The 22720-nt window shown below is 45.2% G+C and overlaps 1 protein-coding gene across 1 annotated transcript in view; it reads right to left on the reverse strand.

The window, feature by feature from the left end:
* LOC123989605 (voltage-dependent T-type calcium channel subunit alpha-1G-like) overlaps positions 1-22720 on the reverse strand; it is a 267332-nt gene that overhangs the window by 130812 nt on the left and 113800 nt on the right. The window contains 2 exon segments of the mRNA XM_046290729.1: positions 17288-17356; positions 22302-22425. Coding sequence (XP_046146685.1) covers positions 17288-17356; positions 22302-22425 — 193 coding nt within the window.

The following is a 22720-nucleotide window of genomic DNA, read 5'->3' on the forward strand; positions in this document are numbered from 1 at the left end:
TCCACCATAATTTGCAAATAAATTCATAAAATGTGATTTTCTGGATTTTTTTTCTCATTTTGTCTGTCATAGTTGAAGTGTACCTATGATGAAAATTACAGGCCTCTCTCATATTTTTAAATTGGAGAACTTGCACAATTGATGGCTGGCTAAATACTTTTTTGCCCCACTGTACCTGTTTGGCACCCACTTCACCCTGGTCACAGACCATGCTCCTCTGATCTGGATGGCCAGGGGAAAGGACACAAACGATCAGGTCAACAGGTGTTTCTTGTCCCTTCAACGCTTCTCTTTTGCTGTTGTGTACAGGTCAGGGGCAAAGCATTGGAATGCCAACAATACCTTGTCACAACACAACTGATTGGCTCAAATGCATTAAGGAAAGAAATTCCACAAATGAACTCTTAACAATACACACCTGTTAATTTAAATACCTCATGAAGCTGGTTGAGAATGCCAAGAGTGTGCAAAGCTATCATCAAGGCAAAAGGGTGGCTACTTTGAAGAATCTCTAATATATTTTGATTTGTTTAACACCTTTTGGTTACTACATGATTCCATATGTGTTATTTTATAGTTTTACAGTTTTGATGTCTTCCCTATTATTCTACAATAATAGAGTCGACAAACTCGTGAATGAGTGGGTGTTTCTAAACTTTTGACTGGTACCGTATGTATACTGTGTACAAAACGTACACAGTATACATGTATACTGTGTACAAAGTGTACAAAACGTTAAGAACACCTTCCTAATATTGAGTTGTCCCCATTTTTTCCTACGAACAGCCTCAATTCCTTGGTGCATGGACTCTACAAGGTGTCGAAAGCTTTCCACAGGGATGCTGATCCATGTTGACTCCAATGCTTTCCACAGTTTTGTGGAGTTGGCTGGATGTCCTTTGATGGACCATTCTTAATACACGCGGGAAACTGTTGAGCGTGATAAACCCAGTAGCGTTGCAGTATTTAAAGCACTAAAACCAGTGCGCCTGGCACGTACCCCTTTAAAAGGCACTTAAATATTTTGTCTCATATTCACCCTCTGAATGGCAAACACACACCATCCATGTGTCAATTGTCTCATGCTTAAAAATCTTTCTTTAGCCGTTTCCTTCAGTCAAATGACCTACTGGCCTCATGGGTGGAATTGTCATGTTTTGTCTTAGATTGTCTTGTCATTTTGCTTTTCCCTCTGTTCATTTTCCCCCTGCTGGTCTTTTTAGGTTCGTTCCCCTTTTTCTCTCTCCCTTCCTCTCTCTCTTCTCTCTATCGTTCCGTTCCTGCTCCCAGCTGTTCCTATTCCCCTAATCATCATTTAGTCTTCCCACACCTGTTCCTTATCTTTTCCCCTGATTAGAGTCCCTATTTCTTCCCTTGTTTTCCGTTCCTGTCCTGTCGGATCCTTGTCTATTGTTCACCGTGCTGTGTCTGTGTATCGCCCTGTCGTGTCGTGATTCCCTCAGATGCTGCGTGGAGAGCAGGTGTCTGAGTCTGCTAGGTTCAAGTGCCTTCCCGAGGCAACCTGCAGTTCTTGATCGAGTCTCCAGTCTGTTCTCGTCATTACGAGTGGAATTATGTCTTATGTTTGTAGAATTACGTTACTGGATTAAAGACTCTGTTTTCGCCAAGTCGCTTTTGGGTCCTCATTCACCTGCATGACAGAAGGATCCGACCAAAGAATGGACCCAGCGACTACAGACGTTCGTAACACTGCCGTCGAGATCCAAGGAGCCATGCTCGGCAGACACGAGCAGGAATTGTCTGCTGCTCGCCATGCCGTGGAGAACCTGGCCGCTCAGGTTTCCGACCTCTCTGGACAGTTCCAGAGTCTTCGTCTCGTGCCACCTGTTACTTCCTGGCCTGCCGAGCCTCCGGAACCTAGGGTTAATAACCCACCTTGCTACTCCGGGCAGCCCACGGAGTGCCGCTCCTTTCTCACCCAGTGTGATATTGTGTTCTCTCTCCAACCCAACACATACTCTAGCGAGAGAGCTCGGGTTGCTTACGTCATTTCACTCCTTACTGGCCGGGCTCGAGAGTGGGGCACAGCTATCTGGGAGGCAAGGGCTGATTGTTCAAACAATTACCAGAACTTTAAAGAGGAGATGATTCGGGTTTTTGACCGTTCAGTTTTTGGTAGGGAGGCTTCTAGGGCCCTGGCTTCCCTATGCCAAGGTGATCGATCCATAACGGATTACTCTATAGAGTTTCGCACTCTTGCTGCCTCTAGTGACTGGAACGAGCCGGCGCTGCTCGCTCGTTTTCTGGAGGGACTCCACGCAGTGGTCAAAGATGAGATTCTCTCTCGGGAGGTTCCTTCCAGTGTGGACTCTTTGATTGCTCTCGCCATCCGCATAGAACGACGGGTAGATCTTCGTCACCAAGCTCGTGGAAGAGAGCTCGCGTCAACGGTGTTTCCCTGCTCCGCATCGCAACCATCTCCCTCCTCTGGCTCAGAGACTGAGCCCATGCAGCTGGGAGGTATTCGCATCTCGACTAAGGAGAGGGAACGGAGGATCACCAACCGCCTGTGCCTCTATTGCGGATTTGATGGACATTTTGTCAATTCATGTCCAGTAAAGGCCAGAGCTCATCAGTAAGCGGAGGGCTACTGGTGAGCGCTACTACTCAGGTCTCTTCATCTAGATCCTGTACTACTATGTCGGTCCATCTACGCTGGACCGGTTCGGGTGCTACATGCAGTGCCTTGATTGACTCGGGGCTGAGGGTTGTTTCATGGACGAAGCATGGGCTCGGAAACATGACATTCCTTTCAGACAGTTAGACAAGCCTACGCCCATGTTTGCCTTAGATGGTAGTCATCTTCCCAGTATCAGATTTGAGACACTACCTTTAACTCTCACAGTATCTGGTAACCACAGTGAGACTATTTCTTTTTTGATTTTTCGTTCACCTTTTACACCTGTTGTTTTGGGTCATCCCTGGCTAGTATGTCATAATCCTTCTATTAATTGGTCTAGTAATTCTATCCTATCCTGGAACGTTTCTTGTCATGTGAAGTGTTTAATGTCTGCCATCCCTCCCATTTCTTCTGTCCCCACTTCTCAGGAGGAACCTGGCGATTTGACAGGAGTGCCGGAGGAATATCATGATCTGCGCACGGTCTTCAGTCGGTCCCGAGCCAACTCCCTTCCTCCTCACCGGTCGTATGATTGTAGTATTGATCTCCTTCCGGGGACCACTCCTCCTCGGGGTAGACTATACTCTCTGTCGGCTCCCGAACGTAAGGCTCTCGAGGATTATTTATCTGTGTCTCTTGACGCCGGTACCATAGTGCCTTCTTCCTCTCCGGCCGGGGCGGGGTTCTTTTTGTTAAGAAAAAGGACGGTACTCTGCGCCCCTGCGTGGATTATCGAGGGCTGAATGACATAACGGTTAAGAATCGTTATCCGCTTCCCCTTATGTCATCAGCCTTCGAGATTCTGCAGGGAGCCAGGTGCTTTACTAAGTTGGACCTTCGTAACGCTTACCATCTCGTGCGCATCAGAGAGGGGGACGAGTGGAAAACGGCGTTTAACACTCCGTTAGGGCATTTTGAGTACCGGGTTCTGCCGTTTGGTCTCGCCAATGCGCCAGCTGTTTTTCAGGCATTAGTTAATGATGTTCTGAGAGACATGCTGAACATCTTTGTTTTTGTCTATCTTGACGATATCCTGATTTTTTCACCGTCACTCGAGATTCATGTTCAGCACGTTCGACGTGTTCTACAGCGCCTTTTAGAGAATTGTCTCTACGTGAAGGCTGAGAAGTGCTCTTTTCATGTCTCCTCCGTTACTTTTCTCGGTTCCGTTATTTCCGCTGAAGGCATTCAGATGGATACCGCTAAGATCCAAGCTGTCAGTGATTGGCCCGTTCCAAGGTCACGTGTCGAGTTGCAGCGCTTTTTAGGTTTCGCTAATTTCTATCGGCGTTTCATTCGTAATTTCGGTCAAGTTGCTGCCCCTCTCACAGCTCTTACTTCTGTCAAGACGTGTTTTAAGTGGTCCGGTTCCGCCCAGGGAGCTTTTGATCTTCTAAAAGAACGTTTTACGTCCGCTCCTATCCTCGTTACTCCTGACGTCACTAGACAATTCATTGTCGAGGTTGACGCTTCAGAGGTAGGCGTGGGAGCCATTCTATCCCAGCGCTTCCAGTCTGACGATAAGGTTCATCCTTGCGCTTATTTTTCTCATCGCCTGTCGCCATCTGAACGCAACTATGATGTGGGTAACCGCGAACTGCTCGCCATCCGCTTAGCCCTAGGCGAATGGCGACAGTGGTTGGAGAGGGCGACCGTTCCTTTGTCGTTTGGACAGACCATAAGAACCTTGAGTACATCCGTTCTGCCAAACGACTTAATGCCCGTCAAGCTCGTTGGGCGTTGTTTTTCGCTCGTTTCGAGTTTGTGATTTCTTACCGTCCGGGTAGCAAAAACACCAAGCCTGATGCCTTATCCCGTCTGTTTAGTTCTTCTGTGGCTTCTACTGATCCCGAGGGATTCTTCCTTATGGGCGTGTTGTCGGGTTGACAGTCTGGGGAATTGAAAGACAGGTTAAGCAAGCACTCACGCACACTGCGTCGCCGCGCGCTTGTCCTAGTAACCTCCTTTTCGTTCCTGTTTCCACTCGTCTGGCTGTTCTTCAGTGGGCTCACTCTGCCAAGTTAGCTGGTCATCCCGGTGTTCGAGGCACTCTTGCGTCTATTCGCCAGCGCTTTTGGTGGCCGACTCAGGAGCGTGACACGCGCCGTTTCGTGGCTGCTTGTTCGGACTGCGCGCAGACTAAGTCGGGTAACTCTCCTCCTGCCGGTCGTCTCAGACCGCTCCCCATTCCTTCTCGACCATGGTCTCACATCGCCCTAGACTTCATTACCGGTCTGCCTTTGTCTGCGGGGAAGACTGTGATTCTTACGGTTGTCGATAGGTTCTCTAAGGCGGCACATTTCATTCCCCTCGCTAAACTTCCTTCCGCTAAGGAGACGGCACAAATCATCATCGAGAATGTGTTCAGAATTCATGGCCTCCCGTTAGACGCCGTTTCAGACAGAGGCCCGCAATTCACGTCACAGTTTTGGAGGGAGTTCTGTCGTTTGATTGGTGCGTCCGTCAGTCTCTCTTCCGGGTTTCATCCCCAGTCTAACGGTCAAGCAGAGAGGGCCAATCAGACGATTGGTCGCATACTACGCAGCCTTTCTTTCAGAAACCCTGCGTCTTGGGCAGAACAGCTCCCCTGGGCAGAATACGCTCACAACTCGCTTCCTTCGTCTGCTACTGGGTTATCTCCGTTTCAGAGTAGTCTGGGTTACCAGCCTCCTCTGTTCTCTTCCCAGCTTGCCGAGTCCAGCGTTCCCTCCGCTCAAGCGTTTGTCCAACGTTGTGAGCGCACCTGGAGGAGGGTGAGGTCTGCACTTTGCCGTTACAGGGCACAGACTGTGAGAGCCGCCAATAAACGCAGGATTAAGAGTCCAAGGTATTGTTGCGGCCAGAGAGTGTGGCTTTCCACTCGCAACCTTCCTCTTACGACAGCTTCTCGTAAGTTGACTCCGCGGTTCATTGGTCCGTTCCGTGTCTCCCAGGTCGTCAATCCTGTCGCTGTGCGACTGCTTCTTCCGCGACATCTTCGTCGCGTCCATCCTGTCTTCGATGTCTCCTGTGTCAAGCCCTTTCTTCGCACCCCGTTCGTCTTCCCTCCCCCCTCCCGTCCTTGTCGAGAGCGCACCTATTTACAAGGTACGTAGGATCATGGACATGCGTTCTCGGGGACGGGGTCACCAATACTTAGTGGATTGGGAGGGTTACGGTCCTGAGGAGAGGAGTTGGGTTCCGTCTCGGACGTGCTGGACCGTTCACTCATTGATGATTTCCTCCGTTGCCGCCAGGATTCCTCTCGAGTGCGCCAGGAGGCGCCGGTGAGTGGGGGTACTGTCATGTTTTGTCTTAGATTGTCTTGTCATTTTGCTTTTCCCTCTGTTCATTTTCCCCTGCTGGTCTTTTTTAGGTTCGTTCCCCTTTTTCTCTCTCCCTTCCTCTCTCTCTTCTCTCTATCGTTCCGTTCCTGCTCCCAGCTGTTCCTATTCCCCTAATCATCATTTAGTCTTCCCACACCTGTTCCTTATCTTTTCCCTGATTAGAGTCCCTATTTCTTCCCTTGTTTTCCGTTCCTGTCCTGTCGGATCCTTGTCTATTGTTCACCGTGCTGTGTCTGTGTATCGCCCTGTCGTGTCGTGTTTCCCTCAGATGCTGCGTGGAGAGCAGGTGTCTGAGTCTGCTAGGTTCAAGTGCCTTCCCGAGGCAACCTGCAGTTCTTGATCGAGTCTCCAGTCTGTTCTCGTCATTACGAGTGGAATTATGTCTTATGTTTGTAGAATTACGTTACTGGATTAAAGACTCTGTTTTCGCCAAGTCGCTTTTGGGTCCTCATTCACCTGCATGACAGGAATGTCATAAAAAATTGTAATAATTTCATAATTAATAAACTGTACTTCAAAAAAGCAGCCAAAATCTGGTGTTTCTATATCAAATGGTTGTGTTATATTTCAGTCTTCTGTGATGTATATAAAGTGTAATATTGGGATGCAAACTCAAAATAGAATAGATTTCAACTGTATATCTGACATGGTACAGGTGTATTCTTTTATCTAAGCCTGTAACAATGTGTGTGAGGCGTGTACTTTTGTGTCACAATAGATTTCTTTAAGACTACCAAGAAACACTCTGTGTGGCCCTGATTTAGCCCACTGCACTAAAAGGTTCACCTGTCTCCTACCCTTCATCTACACTGATAGAAGTAGATTTAACATGTGACATCAATAAAGGTTCATAGCTTTCACCTGGTTTCACCCGGTCAGTCTATGTCATGTTTTCTGTACTCTGTGTAGTGAAGGGCAATCAACTTATACTCCACCGACGCAGATGACATACGATTAGTTAAAACTATTTTTTTAAATGATGACAGTTGGAGCTGTATTATTAGATGTCAGTGCAGTCTTTGATGTTATTGCTCATAAATTGTTATTGAAGAAAATCACTTGCTATGGTTTTGCATCACCTGCCATCACATGGTTGGAGAGTTATTTATCCAATAGAACTAAGAGAGTGTTCTTAAATGGAAGCTTCTCTAACAGCAGCTATGTACAGTGCGGTGTACATCAGGGCAGTACCTTGGGACTCTTTTCTTCTCTATCTTTACAAATTATTTGCCACTGGTGTTACACAAAGCAATAATGATTATGTATGCAAATAATTCCACACTCTCCAGTGTGTACATGTCAGCACCCAAAGCCAGTGAGCTCACTGAAAGTCTAAATAAGGAATTACAGTCAGTATCAGCAATGGTGATTAATAGTAAACTGGTCTTACATACAACTAAAACTAAAAGCGTTGTATTTGGTTCAAAACATTCTCTAAGACATAAACCTCAACTGGAGTTGTGCATAAAGGGTGTGACCATTGAACAAGTTGAAGAAGTTGAACTCCCAGGAGTAACATTGGATGGTCAGTTATCATGGTCAAGTCATATTGACAAACTTGTTGTGAAGATGGAGAGGGGTATGAGAGGGGTATGTCTGTTATAAAAAAATATGTTCTGTGTTTTTGACACTGAAATCAACTGTACTATTTGTTCAGGCTCTGGTTTGTCCCATATCGATTACTGTCCGCTAATATAGTCAGGTGCAGTGAAGAAAGACCAAGCAAAGCTGCACCGGACTCAAAACAGCAGCACACCTTTCCCTTAAATTGCAAGCACAGAACTAACATCATGTCAGCCTTTCCTGGACGAAGGTTGATGAGAGATGAACTGAATCTTCTAGTTTTTATGAGAAATATTACAGTGAATAAAATTCTAGATTGTCTGCATAATCAAATAACATTCAGCTCAGACACCAATAAAGAAAAGCCACCAGGGGTCTTTTCACAGATCCCAAGTCCCCAAACAATTCACGGCAAAGCACAATATTATACAGAGCCAAGATCGCATGGAACACCCTTCCAAATACAATTACTTAAGCTTACAGCAAAATGTCCTTTATAAAATGGATTAAACAATGTCTCATGGAACGGGAGGACTGTGAGGAGACACGCACAAAAACACGCAAGTATGATTTTTGAGTTGTTGTTTGTATGTCATATTTCAAATGTGTGTGACTTTGTCGATCAGTGTTTTGTTACTTGTCCTATTGTAATGTTTTGTGTTTTTTGTGGACCCCAGGAAGAGTATCTGGACCCCAGGAAGAGTAGCTGGACCCCAGGAAGAGTAGCTGGACCCCAGGAAGAGTAGCTGGACCTCAGGAAGAGTAGCTGGACCCCAGGAAGAGTAGCTGCTGCTTTTGCCAAAGCTAATAAACACATCCAGTACCAGTCAAAAGTTTGGACAGACCTACTCATTCAAGGGTTTTATTTTTTTATGACTATTTTCTACATTGTAAACTAATAGTGATGACATCAACACTATGAAATAGCACAAAGGGAATCAAGTCGTCAGCAAAATACATTTTATATTTGAGATTCTTTAACAGTATCCACCCTTACACATTTGCATAGTAAACCTTTTTTTAAACCCTGGAATGAGTAGGTGTATCCAAACGTTTTACTGCTACTGTGAGACAAGTGTGATACAAACTTTTGTTATTGAAAAATGTTCTTCTGTATTTCAATCTACACAACTGACTGAGACACAACAATGACACACAGAGACAAACTGCATCTCAATTAGGCAGCCGGATGGGTCATTTGCATACGACTTTGTGCCTCACCCGAGTGTAAAGGCATGAATCTATATATAATCAGGCAGTGAATTACTTAGAGAATGATCAACCCCCTGACAAACAAAGATGTGTCGAGGTTACAAAGACTTTTGGTTCCTATGTGAGTTCCGCCCAAACGTCTGACTTCCTGCCCGCGACGTTAATGAACCTCCCCCGAGCCCCATTATGCCTGAGCATGATTTAAATGTTGCGTTGGTCTGCCCTAAATTTGTCTGTGTCTTTGTCTGTGTGCGCGAGCATGTGTGTTGTGTGTGTGTGCGTCTCTGTGGGTGAGCCCTGGTGTTGCATTGGGTCCTAGAATAGAGATAGAGGTCTTAGTGAGTGACACCTGTGAACTTTCTCTTGCCCTCACCCCTCCTCACCCTTGCCACAAGCCATGAAACTCAATTCAAAAGCCAGGATATTTGAATATTGGACATATTATTAAAAGATGGGCACGTGTGTGTGTCTGTAAGCTCATCGGTCAGTGATGACGAGAGAGATGAATGTGTGTGTATGTGTGTGTGATCGATAGCTTTGTCCATTCATATATACAGTCATTAGAGATAACGTGCGAGCACACACACACACACACACACACACACACACACACACACACACACACACACACACACACACACACACACACACACACACACACACACACACACACACACACACACACACACACACACACACACACACACACACACACACACACACACACACACACACACCATGTATCCTATTTAAACCTTTACAGTTCACACACACATTTTAAAGTATGTCTAGCCCTTATTCAAATGTCCCTGCTTTTGTATTGAGTGCCATTCATTCCTATGTAAAGAATCAATAGCGCATTGACACCAAGTGAAGTTGAAGCTTAAGATGGTGTCTCATGGAGACATAATATGCACAGTTTGAGCTACTTCAGGAAGTGACGCTGCAGGCTTGCTCAGTGCTGCCAGCTCTCATTGGCTGACTCAAGTCGAAGGCCAACCGGGGTACTGCAGGCTGCCGTTAGGAAATAGAGTATCCTTATAACACCTTTTGTGTGTGATTAGAAGCAATTATTGGTATCATGATTGTCTTTGACACATGTTTTAATTTACATGAAAATTGACCATGAAGACTGATATTTCCCTGATATTTCCCTACAATTGGGGATTCTGTTTTCTGTTAACAATACCGTGGTCAGCCTTGAACTTCCGAGCCTGTAATGAGAAGGGGTTGTCGTTCTCCCGTGGATCGCTCCCATTCAAGAGTGTGTGTATGTGTGTGTTTGTGTCTCTGTGTGTGTGTGTGTGAGAGTTACTCTGGTATCACACGGGAAGTCTGTTTTCTTAAAGGCTTTGTATCTAAAGGCTTTGTATCTAAATAATTTGTATCTAAAGGCTTTGTATCTAAAGGCTTTGTATCTAAAGGCTTTGTATCTAAAGGCTTTGTATCTAAATAATTTGTATCTAAAGGCTTTGTATCTAAAGGCTTTGTATCTAAAGGCTTTGTATCTAAAGGCTTTGTATCTTTGTATCTGTAAAACAGTAGAGCTGAAGATCAATCATTTGGAGGTGGGCGGTGTTTTGAAGGCCCAGTGCCTTCAGAAACGTAATTTTCCAGTGTTATACACCCCTTCAAAATGAGTGGATTTGGCTATTTCAGCCACACCCGTTGCTGACAGGTGTATAAAATTGAGCACACTGCCATGTAATCTCCATAGACAAACATTGGCAGGAGAATGGCCTTTACTGAAGAGCTCAGTGACTTTCAACATGGCATTGTCATAGGAGGCCACTGTTCCAACAAGTCAGTTAGTCAAATGTCTGCCCTGCTAGAGATTCCTCGGTTACACCCTTAGTGCTGATATTGTGAAGTGGAAACGTCGAGGAGCAACAACGGCTCAGGCGCGAAGTGGTAGACCACACAAGCTCACAGAATGCAACCGCTGAGTGCTGAAGCATGTAGCACATAAATATCGTCTGTCCTCGATTGCAACACTCACTACCGAGCTCCAAACTGCCTCTGGAAGCAACGTCAGCACAATAACCATTCGTCAGGAACGTTATGAAGTGGTTTTCGCATGACTGAGCAGCGGCACACAAGCCTAAGATCACCACGCGCAAGGCCAAGCGTCGGCTGGAGGGGTGTAAAGCTCGCCGCCATGGGACTCTGGAGCAGTGGAAACGCTTCCTCTGGAGTGATGAATATAGGTCCAAAAGGCTCCTTATTTTTACACCCAAGACAATTAACAAAATGGCCACCCGGACTACTTACATTGACCCCCTTTGTTTTTTTACACTGCTGCTACTCGCTGTTTATTATCTATGCATAGTCATTTTACCCCTACCTACATGTACACATTACCTCGAATAACCTATAGCCCCACACATTGGTAGTGTTAGTCTCGTTATGGATATAATATATATAGTATGTATATAGTCTCGTTATTGTTATTTTATTGTGTTTCTTTTGTTTATTTAGTAAACATTTTCTTAACTCTATTTCTTTAACTGCGTTACTGGATAATTAAGGGCTTGTTAATAAGCATTTCATGGTATGGTCTACATCTGTTCTATTTGGTGCATGTGACAAATACAATTTGATTTAATTTGATTTGATGAATCACTGCGCCATCTGCCAGTCCGATGGACGAATCTGGGTTTGGCGGATGCCAGAAGAACACTACCTGCCTGAATGCATAGCCAGGTGGGCAACGTTCACTGAGGACATGTCCCCCTACAACCTGAAATTGCATTTTTGTCCCCCCCCCAGGTTTATAATTCAAATGTGACACAAAAATGAGGCAGCGGTGTGCTTTAGGACCATGCGGTCGCCTCCGAGGAGTCAGGTAAGCTGTTTGGAGTGTTTATCCGACTGGATAAAAAAAATATATATATATATACATATATACCGCCCCCCCACCTCTAAAACCAAAGTTGCGCCCCTAGTGCCCGCTGTAAAGTTTGGTGGAGGAGGAAAAATTGTCTGGGGCTGTTTTTGTTTTTGTTTTACAGGGTAGGGCTGGTTCTGCTCACACTGCCCTACCCTGTGCTCTGACCTCTTTCTCCCCTCTCTCTCCAGATGAAATCTCGCGTCTTGTGACGGCCGGCCGCCCAACAACCTGCCCGCTTGACCCTATCCCCTCCTCTCTTCTCCAGACCATTTCCGGAGACCTTCTCCCTTACCTCACCTCGCTCATCAACTTATCCCTGACCGCTGGCTACGTCCCTTCCGTCTTCAAGAGAGCGAGAGTTGCACCCCTTCTGAAAAAACCTACACTCGATCCCTCCGATGTCAACAACTACAGACCAGTATCCCTTCTTTCTTTTCTCTCCAAAACTCTTGAACGTGCCGTCCTTGGTCAGCTCTCCCGCTATCTCTCTCAGAATGACCTTCTTGATCCAAATCAGTCAGGTTTCAAGACTAGTCATTCAACTGAGACTGCTCTTCTCTGTATCACGGAGGCGCTCCGCACCGCTAAAGCTAACTCTCTCTCCTCTGCTCTCATCCTTCTAGACCTATCGGCTGCCTTCGATACTGTGAACCATCAGATCCTCCTCTCCACCCTCTCCGAGTTGGGCATCTCCGGCGCGGCCCACGCTTGGATTGCGTCCTACCTGACAGGTCGCTCCTACCAGGTGGCGTGGCGAGAATCTGTCTCCTCACCACGCGCTCTCACCACTGGTGTCCCCAGGGCTCTGTTCTAGGCCCTCTCCTATTCTCGCTATACACCAAGTCACTTGGCTCTGTCATAACCTCACATGGTCTCTCCTATCATTGCTATGCAGACGACACACAATTAATCTTCTCCTTTCCCCCTTCTGATGACCAGGTGGCGAATCGCATCTCTGCATGTCTGGCAGACATATCAGTGTGGATGACGGATCACCACCTCAAGCTGAACTTCGGCAAGACGGAGCTGCTCTTCCTCCCGGGGAAGGACTGCCCGTTCCATGATCTCGCCATCACGGTTGACAACTCCATTGTGTCCTCCTCCCAGAGTGCTAAGAACCTTGGCGTGATCCTGGACAACAAACTGTCGTTCTCAACTAACATCAAGGCGGTGGCCCGTTCCTGTAGGTTCATGCTCTACAACATCCGCAGAGTACGACCCTGCCTCACACAGGAAGCGGCGCAGGTCCTAATCCAGGCACTTGTCATCTCCCGTCTGGATTACTGCAACTCGCTGTTGGCTGGGCTCCCTGCCTGTGCCATTAAACCCCTACAACTCATCCAGAACGCCGCAGCCCGTCTAGTGTTCAACCTTCCCAAGTTCTCTCACGTCACCCCGCTCCTCCGCTCTCTCCACTGGCTTCCAGTTGAAGCTCGCATCCGCTACAAGACCATGGTGCTTGCCTACGGAGCTGTGAGGGGAACGGCACCTCAGTACCTCCAGGCTCTGATCAGGCCCTACACCCAAATAAGGGCACTGCGTTCATCCACCTCTGGCCTGCTCGCCTCCCTACCACTGAGGAAGTACAGTTCCCGCTCAGCTCAGTCAAAACTGTTCGCTGCTCTGGCTCCCCAATGGTGGAACAAACTCCCTCACGACGCCAGGACAGCGGAGTCAATCACCACCTTCCGGAGACACCTGAAACCCCACCTCTTTAAGGAATACCTAGGATAGGATAAAGTAATCCTTCTCACCCCCTCCCCCCTTAAAATATTTAGATGCACTATTGTAAAGTGGTTGTTCCACTGGATGTCATAAGGTGAATGCACCAATTTGTAAGTCGCTCTGGATAAGAGCGTCTGCTAAATGACTTAAATGTAATGTAAATGTTTTTCATGGTTGGGACTAGGCTCCAAAATCTGAAAACTACAGCATACAATGACATTCTAGACGATTCTGTGCTTCCAAATTGGTGGCAACAGTTTGGGGAATTGCCTTTCCTGTTTCAGCATGACAATGCCCACGTGCACAAAGCGAGGTCCATACATAAATAGTTTGTCGAGATCGGTGCAGTGGAACTTGACTGGCCTGCACAGAGCCCTGACCTCAAACCCATCGAACACCTTTGGGATGAATCGGAACACAGATGGCGAGAAAGGCCTAATCGCCCAACATCAGTGCCCAACCTCATTAATGGTCTTGTGGCTGAATGGAAGCAAGTCCACGCAGCAACGTTCCAACATCTTCCCAGAAAGGTGGAGCAAAGGGGGGACCAACTCCATATTCATGCTCATGATTTTGGAATGAAATGTTCGACAAGCAGGTGTCCACATACTTTTGCAGGGTCCACATGCAGTGTATATATTTCCACACTATGATACTGTGAAATTGTGAAAATGATGACAATGCCCTTTTAGTGTAAGAGTTGTTTGAAAAGACCACCTGAAATTTCAGCCTGTTTTGGTGGTATGGAGTTTTGGCCTTCCTGGTGACATCACCATGCAGTAAATTAGTTAATAGACCAATAAGACACAGAGTTCCAAACCTCTCTGCCAATAACAGCACATTTTCAGTTTTCCAGACTAGTTTTCCAGACAACTCACAGACTAGTCTTGGCAAAATTATTTTTAAAGAAACGGCTCTTTGCTAAGAAACTATTTGTGTTTATTTCGACCATTTTAATTGAAAACAATCACAGTAAGGTAGTTAATTGTTACCCAGAAATGATTTGATATTTAGATAAAAATGGCTTTGGTTGACCTTTAAGGTATTTCTGTCATCTAAACTAAATACTACTAAGGTATTTTATGTACTTCAGGAATTGAAGTATTTGTTAAGCTCTATTTTCTCATCTCTCTCTCTAAGTTATGACTTTTAGGAAACCCTATAATGGTACTCATCTTCTCTCTCTCCTCATTTCTCTCTCCCCCTTCTCTTCCTCCCCCCCTTCTCTCCCCCTTCTCGCTCTCTCTCTCCCATTCTCTTCCAATCTTCTCTCTCTCCCTTCACTCTCTCTCCCCCTTCTCTCTTTCTTTCTATTTATTCAAATAAGCCTGAGGGCAGATTGATAGGCCTGAGGGCAGATTGATAGGCCTGAGGGCAGATTGATAGGCCTGAGGGCAGATTGATAGGCCTGAGGGCAGATAGATAGGCCTGAGGGCAGATTGATAGGCCTGGGGGCAGATTGATAGGCCTGAGGGCAGATTGATAGGCCTGAGGGCAGATTGATAGGCCTGGGGGCAGATTGATAGGCCTGGGGGCATATTGATAGGCCTGAGGGCAGATAGATAGGCCTGGGGGCAGATTGATAGGCCTGGGGGCATATTGATAGGCCTGGGGGCAGATTGATAAGCCTGTGGGCAGATTGATAGGCCTGAGGGCATATTGATAGGCCTGGGGGCAGATTGATAAGCCTGAGGGCAGATTGATAGGCCTGGGGGCAGATTGATAAGCCTGATGGCAGATTAATAGGCCTGAGGGCAGATTGATAAGCTTGAGGGCAGATTGATAAGCTTGAGGGCAGATTGATAGGCCTGGGGGCAGATTGATAGACCTGGGGGCAGATTGATAAACCTGAGGGCAGATTGATAAGCTTGAGGGCAGATTGATAGGCCTGGGGGCAGATTGATTAGCCTGAGGGCAGCTAGATAAGCCTGATTGCAGATTGATAACCCTGAGGGCAGATTGATAAGCCTGAGTACACATTGATAAACCTGAGGGAAGATTGTACACACAATCCACTGATGGATATTGGTTTATAAGCAGTCATAATAAGAGTAGGATTACAAAACTGTTTGGTATTGTTTCACTCTGATTGTAAAGGTTAGGATTATGGTAAGATTTTTCTAGATCTTTGCCTGTGGGCATCTCCTACCCAACATGTCCTAATATCGCCTAGAGGGAGTAGAGCTTTAATCTGGCCATGTGGATCAGACCAGATGGATGAAGGCCTTAACTAGAGCCCTGAGGTACAGTGATGAGTCAAGCCCAGGAAGACTACCCTTCTCTGGGTAGGACATTGCGTGTTTACGGGTTTACCGCTTGGTAGGGTATGCTCTGTACGCTCTCATTGGCTGGCCCTTATTTCATACTCATCGCCAAACCCACTGGCTCCAGGTCATCTACAAGTCTCTGCTAGGTAAAGCTCAGCCTTATCTCAGCTCACTGGTCACCATCGCAGCACCCACCCGTAGCACACGCTCCAGTAGGTATATCTCACTGGTCACCCCCAAAGCCAATTCTTCCTTTGGCTGCCTCTCCTTCCAGTTCTCTGCTGCCAATGACTGGAACGAAGTGCAAAAATCACTGAAGCTGGAGACTCTTACCTCCCTCACTAGCTTAAAGCACCAACTGTCAGAGCAGCTCACAGATCACTGCACCTGTACATAGCTCATCTGTATGTAGTCCATCCAATCTACCTCATCACCATACTGTATTTATTTATTTATCTTGCCTCTTTGCACCCCAGTACGTCTACTTGGACATTCATCTTCTGCACATTCTACCATTCCAGTGTAATTGCTATATTGTAATTACTTCGCTACCATGGCCTATTTATTGCCTTACCTCTCTTATCTTACCTCATTTGCACACACTGTACATATATTTTTCTACTGTATTATTGATTGGATGTTTGTTTATTCCATGTGTAACTCTGTGTTGTTGTATGTGTCGAACGGCTTTGCTTTATCTTGGCCAGGTCGCAGTTGCAATTCGGAACTTGTTCTCAACTAGCCTACCTGGTTAACCTCTCTTGGGTAGGGGGCAGTATTTTCACATCTGGATGAAAAGTGTGCCCAAAGTAAACTGCCTGAAGCTAGGATATGCATATAATTGGTAGATGTTGATAGAAAACCCTCTAAAGTTTCTAAAACTGTTAACATAATGTCTGTGAGTATAACAGAACTGATATTGCAGGCGAAACCCCGAGGACAAACCATCACAAAAAAAACAATTCAGCCTACCACTGTTTTCAATGGCTGTCACTTTTATTATCAGGCAAAATCCTCCCAGATTGCAGTTCCTAGGGCTTCCACTAGATGTCAACAATCTTTTGACAGAGATTTATGCTGATTTTTGGACAAATGAGCCAGAAATTTGAGTTTTTTTAGGTGGCTCCCATTTTGGCTGTTGTGTTTCCAAGCACGTGGTATTTTTCTCCGGAAAGGACAATAACGATTCTCCATCTTGAATTGTATTATTTATTTACGTAAAGGTTTGATTATAAGCGTTGTTTGACTTGTTTGGAAAAGTTTATTAGTAACGTTTGGGATTCATTTTGTATGCATTTTGATGGAGGGAAACTGGGTGGATTATTGACTGAAGCGCGCCAGCTAAACTGAGTTTTTATGGATCTAAACAAGGACATTATTGAACAAAAAGGACCATTTATGATGTATCTGGGACCTTTTGGAGTGCTAACAAAAGAAGATAATCAAAGGTAAGGCAGTTATTATATTGCTATTTAAGACTTTCGTGGCGCACCTGCCTGGTTGAAATATGTTATTCATGTGTTTGTATGCGGGGTGCTGTCCTCAGATAATCGCATGGTGTGCTTTCGCCGTAAAGCCAATTTCAACAGATGTTGGACAGGAAATAAAGGTAAATAAAGGTGAAATAAAATAAATATATAGGGTCCCCTAAGTCCATCCTTACCTTTACTGTCATCTCTGCCACAAAGATCGCTGTGAATATGTAGTTGGATAACGTGAGGAAGATGCGCTCCTGCAGCGAGAGAGAGAGAGAAAAAGAGAGAGAAAGAGAGAGAGAGAGAGAGAGAGAGAGAGAGAGAGAGAGAGAGAGAGAGAGAGAGAGAGAGAGAGAGAGAGAGAGAGAGAGAGAGAGAGGGAGAGAGAGAGAGAGAGGGAGAGAGAGAGCAAAGTGAGTAATGACAACAGACTAAAAATATACACCTGAGTTGCCTCTAAAGTAGTTTAGGATTAACTTTGCTATATATATTCTGACAGTGAGTGAGAGTGAAGTAGAAATAGAAGGAGAGGAGATTCAGAAAGACAGTGACAGACACAGAGTATAACATCTCTATCCCTCTACGCATCTAGTATGTCTCATGCCCCCATCTTCTGCTGAGGCCTGTTGCCTGTCGCCAAATGACTTCCATATACGGTTTGTTTAGATCTCATGTCCTTTCCTCTCTCCTCCAATCCTTCCCCTCTCGTCCTCTCCTTCCTCTCTCATCCTCACCTTCCTCTCTCGTCCACTCCTTCCTCTCGTCCTCTCCTTCCTCTCTCATCCTCATCTTCCTCTCAAATCCACTCCTTCCTCTCGTCCTCTCCTTCCTCTCTCATCCTCACCTTCCTCTCTCGTCCACTCCTTCCTCTCATCCTCTACTTCCTCTCTCATCCCCATCTTCCTCTCTCATCCACTCCTTCCTCTCATCCTCTCTTTCCTCTCTCATCCTCATCTTCCTCTCTCGTCCACTCCTTCCTCTCGTCCTCTCTTTCCTCTCTCATCCTCATCTTCCTCCCTCATCCACTCCTCTCTCGTCCTCTCTTTCCTCTCTCATCCTCATCTTCCTCTCTCATCCACTCCTTCCTCTCATCCACTCTTTCCTCATCTTCCTCTCTCGTCCACTCCTTCCTCTCGTCCTCTCTTTCCTCTCTCATCCTCATCTTCCTCTCTCATCCACTCCTTCCTCTCGTCCTCTCCTTCCTCTCTCATCCTCACCTTCCTCTCGTCCTCTTGTTTCCTCTCTAATCCTCGCCTTCCTCTCTCATCCACTCCTTTCTCTCTTGTCCTCTCCTTTCCTCTCCTGTCCTCTCCTTTCCTCTCTCGTCCTCTCCTTCGTTCTCCTCTCTCATCCTCTCTCGTCCTCTCCTTCCTCTCTCGTCCTCTCCTTTCCTCTCTCATCCTCTCCTTCCTGTCTCGTCCTTTCCTTCCTCTCTCGTCCTTTCCTTCCTCTCTCGCCCTCTCCTTTCCTCTCTCGTCCTTTCCTTCCTCTCTTGTCCTTACCTGCCTCTCTCGTCCTCTCCTTTCCTCTCGCTTCCTCTACTTCATCTCTCCTCCCCTCCTTCCACTCTTGTCCTATCCTTTCCAGTCTCATCCTCTCCTTTCCGGTCTCATCCTCTCCTTTCTCTCTCGCCCTCTCCTTCCTCTCTCGTCCTCTCCTTTCTCCTCTCTCGTCCTCTCCTTTTTTCTCCTCTCCTTCTTTTTCCTCCCTCGTCCTCTCCTTCTTTCTCCTCTCTCGTCCTCTCCTTCTTTCTCCTCTCCTTTTGTCCTCTCCTTCTTTTTCCTCCCTCGTCCTCTCCTTCTTTCTCCTCTCTCGTCCTCTCCTTCTTTCTCCTCTCCTTTTGTCCTCTCCTTCTTTTTCCTCCCTCGTCCTCTCCTTCTTTCTCCTCTCTCGTCCTCTCCTTCTTTCTCCTCTCCTTTTGTCCTCTCCTTCTTTTTCCTCCCTCGTCCTCTCCTTCTTTCTCCTCTCTTGTTCTCTTCTTTCTCCTCTCTTGTCCTCTTCTTTCTCCTCCCTCGTCCTCTCCTTCTTTCTCATCTCTAATCATATCCTTCCTTTCCTTCTCCTCTTCTCTCCTTTCCTATTTTACATCCCTCAACATACAATGTTGAAAAAACATAAACATAATACAAAGTTTTGAAAAAACAACTGTCGACATTATTCATTATTTTCCAGCCCAGTCAACCTCATAATAACCCCTAAAGATAAAACATTGAATAAATGTCTGTTGTACCATGAATTCATTTCATGATCCAAAGACCAGTAACGAAGCAGATGTTGTTTGGGGTGGTGTTAAAACATCAAAAGCCTGACAACCACATTGTGATACGTGGTGCCAAGCTGGAGAATAATTTTTGAGACACTAAATCAATTATTCACCCAACATTCCACACTAAATGTGATCATTACCGAAGGAGAAATGTATTGTTCTGCAAATGCATAAGAGAAACACGTAGCTGTTTACTGCTGTGTAAATGGGACAGGTCAAATGCATAAGAGAAACACGTAGCTGTTTACTGCTGTGTAAATGGGACAGGTCAAATGCATAAGAGAAACACGTAGCTGTTTACTGCTGTGTAAATGGGACAGGTCAAATGCATAAGAGAAACACGTAGCTGTTTAATGCTGTGTAAATGGGACAGGTCAAATGCATAAGAGAAACACGTAGCTGTTTAATGCTGTGTAAATGGGACAGGTCAAATGCATAAGAGAAACACGTAGCTGTTCACTGCTGTGTAAACGGGACAGGTCAAATGCATAAGAGAAACACGTAGCTGTTTACTGCTGTGTAAAGGGGACAGGTCAAATACGATCCCGTGGAAGTATACACAGTGTGGTCTGAAATGATTGACACCCTTGATGAAGATGAGCAAAAATGACTGTTTAAAATAAGACTTGAAATACCGAGTCATATTCGATGGACACAAAAAAAGGAAAATTCTATTATTTTATACTAACTAATATTTAACAAGTAATATATTTCTTCTCTCAAAAAGGTAGGGGTCCAAATGATTGACACCCCTGTTTTCAACACCTTTCAATAGGATAACAGCACTGAGCTTTTTCTCTAAAATGTTTTATGGGTTGGCGAACACATTGGGAGGGATCTTAGACCATTCATCCATACAGAATCCTTCTAGATCCTTAATATCCTTCATCTGCGTTCATGGATTGCCTTCTTCAATTCAAATCAGAAGTTTTCAATGGTTTTCATGCATTCTTAGTTCGAAGCAAAATCCACTGGTGCTCGTGGTCAAAGAGCGCTGGTCAAAGAGCGCTGGTCAAAGAGCGCTGGGCAAAGAGCGCTGAGCAAAGAGCGCTGGTCAAAGAGCGCTATTTTCATGTCATCCAACAAACGGAAACGCCGGGAGTTTACTAAACGGCATTGGCACTTGGATTGAAACTGGTACTTTGATCAGAGGACATGAAAAATAGAGCCAAGTGAATCAGTGGTGGGTTTGGCGTCAAAATGAGAACACATGACCAGAAAATGACCCCATACCTACTGTAAAATATGGTGGTGGATCGGTGATGTCATGAGGCTATTTCGTTTCCACTGCTCTTGGGGCCCTTGTTAAGGTCAACGGCATCATTAACTTTACCCAGTACCAGGATATTTTACCCAAACACCTGGTTGCTTCTGCCAGGAGGCTGAAACTTGGCTGCAAGTGGAACTTCTAGTAAGATAATAACCCCAAACACACATCAATATCTACAAAGAAATATGAATTGGCCTCAAAATCAACATTTTGCAAAGGCCATCTCAGTTCGAATTGAAGAGGTTAATCAATATTTTATCTTTATTTAATTAGGCAAGTAAGTTAAAAACAAAGTCTTATTTTCAATGACGGCCTAGGAACAGTGAGTTAACTGCCTTGTTCAGGGGCAGAACAACAGATTTTTACCTTGTCAGCTCGGGGATTCGAGTTTGCAACCTTTCGGCGGTTACTAGTCCAACTCTCTAACCACTAGGCTTCCTGCCGCTCCATAAGCACAGACCTACTAGGATATCAAGACCTGGAAAGATTCTGTATGGAGGAATGGTCTTAGATCACTCCCAATCTCCAATCTCAATATTTTAGAAAAAGGCTCAGTGTCATTATCTTCGCAAGGTGAGCTATTTAAAAGACATTGAAAACAGAGGGGTCAATCATTATATTACTTGATAAACAAAATCTATTTCCGTGAGAATTTGTATTATAATAAAATAGTATAATATCCCAATATTTTAAAGAAGAAATATAGCTCAGTGTTTTAATTATTTATTTTATAAAGGATTTTTTTCTCATCTTTACAAGGGTGTCAACAAATTTGGACCCCACTCTACATACGCAGCAAAATCAATAAACTCCACAGTATTTACTAGTAATCTATAATGACAGAAAAATCTCTAGCAAACGCAGCTCCCAATCAAGCCTTTTTAGAAAACAAGTAGGTTACCCACGTCAGAGTAAATGGTACACGGTCTTACTCCCATCACTTTACAGACAAGTGAAATTGCATAAAGAGTATGTGGAAGGCTACTGTACATGAGTAAGTAAGCATGCAGCAAAAGCTATAACTGAAACTGCCTTTGTCCGTAAATAAAACATTGACTAAATCTCTAGTGAATGTAACTCACAATCAAAGCCATTCACTCTAAACCAACAACAGTATATACACACCAGATAAAAACCAATCAGATTCAGCAATAACCCAGGCCATTGAGATGGAGGCACAATAACATCAGGTGTGTGTGTGTGTGTGTGTGTGTGTGTGTGTGTGTGTGTGTGTGTGTGTGTGTGTGTGTGTGTGTGTGTGTGTGTGTGTGTGTGTGTGTGTGTGTGTGTGTGTGTGTGTGTGTGTGTGTGTGTGTGTGTGTGTGTGTGTGTGTGTCCTACTAGCCATGGTGGGGAGATCTCTGACAGGCAATACAATCTCCATTTTCATCCAATTTCAATAATCACCTCATTACAGGGGCTTGGAATTACAGTGAGAGCACCTATGAGAAATATATGTGCATCTTTATGTTTTCCACTGATTACAGTTGTGTGTGTGTGTAAAATGGACTATCAATAAAATGAGGGTGGTGTTTAGGGGGACAGGTCTATAGATCCCCTGGTGTGTGTGTGTGTGTGTGTGTGTGTGTGTGTGTGTGTGTGTGTGTGTGTGTGTGTGTGTGTGTGTGTGTGTGTGTGTGTGTGTGTGTGTGTGTGTGTCACTCACCACGCTATATGCCTCTATTCTAGGTCTCTCCATGGCGATGGTGATGCAGTTGAGGAAGATGATGACCAGAACGACATGGTCAAACATCTTGTGGGATATTATCTTGTTGCACGCCATTCGAAACCTGGAAAACACACAACGATCCACAACTGAATAACTGGCAATAAAGTCTCAGCTGCTGAAACAGAAACAAGCAAAACATACAGAAGAGAACCCACTCTGAGGGATCCTGTCTGTCATAATATAGAGAAGAGAACCTTCATTCTTAAATAAACTTTTATATAATTGGAAAACACATGATAATGAGATCCTGTCTATAATATAAAAGAGAACCCATTCTGACTGATCCTGATCTGTCATGAACACAGTTGTGGTCTAAATGAATAAAGCATTTTGCACGGATCCTGTCTGTCATAATG

The sequence above is a fragment of the Oncorhynchus gorbuscha genome, linkage group LG11, assembly GCF_021184085.1.
Source record: "Oncorhynchus gorbuscha isolate QuinsamMale2020 ecotype Even-year linkage group LG11, OgorEven_v1.0, whole genome shotgun sequence".
Classification (NCBI taxonomy): Eukaryota; Metazoa; Chordata; class Actinopteri; order Salmoniformes; family Salmonidae; genus Oncorhynchus; species Oncorhynchus gorbuscha.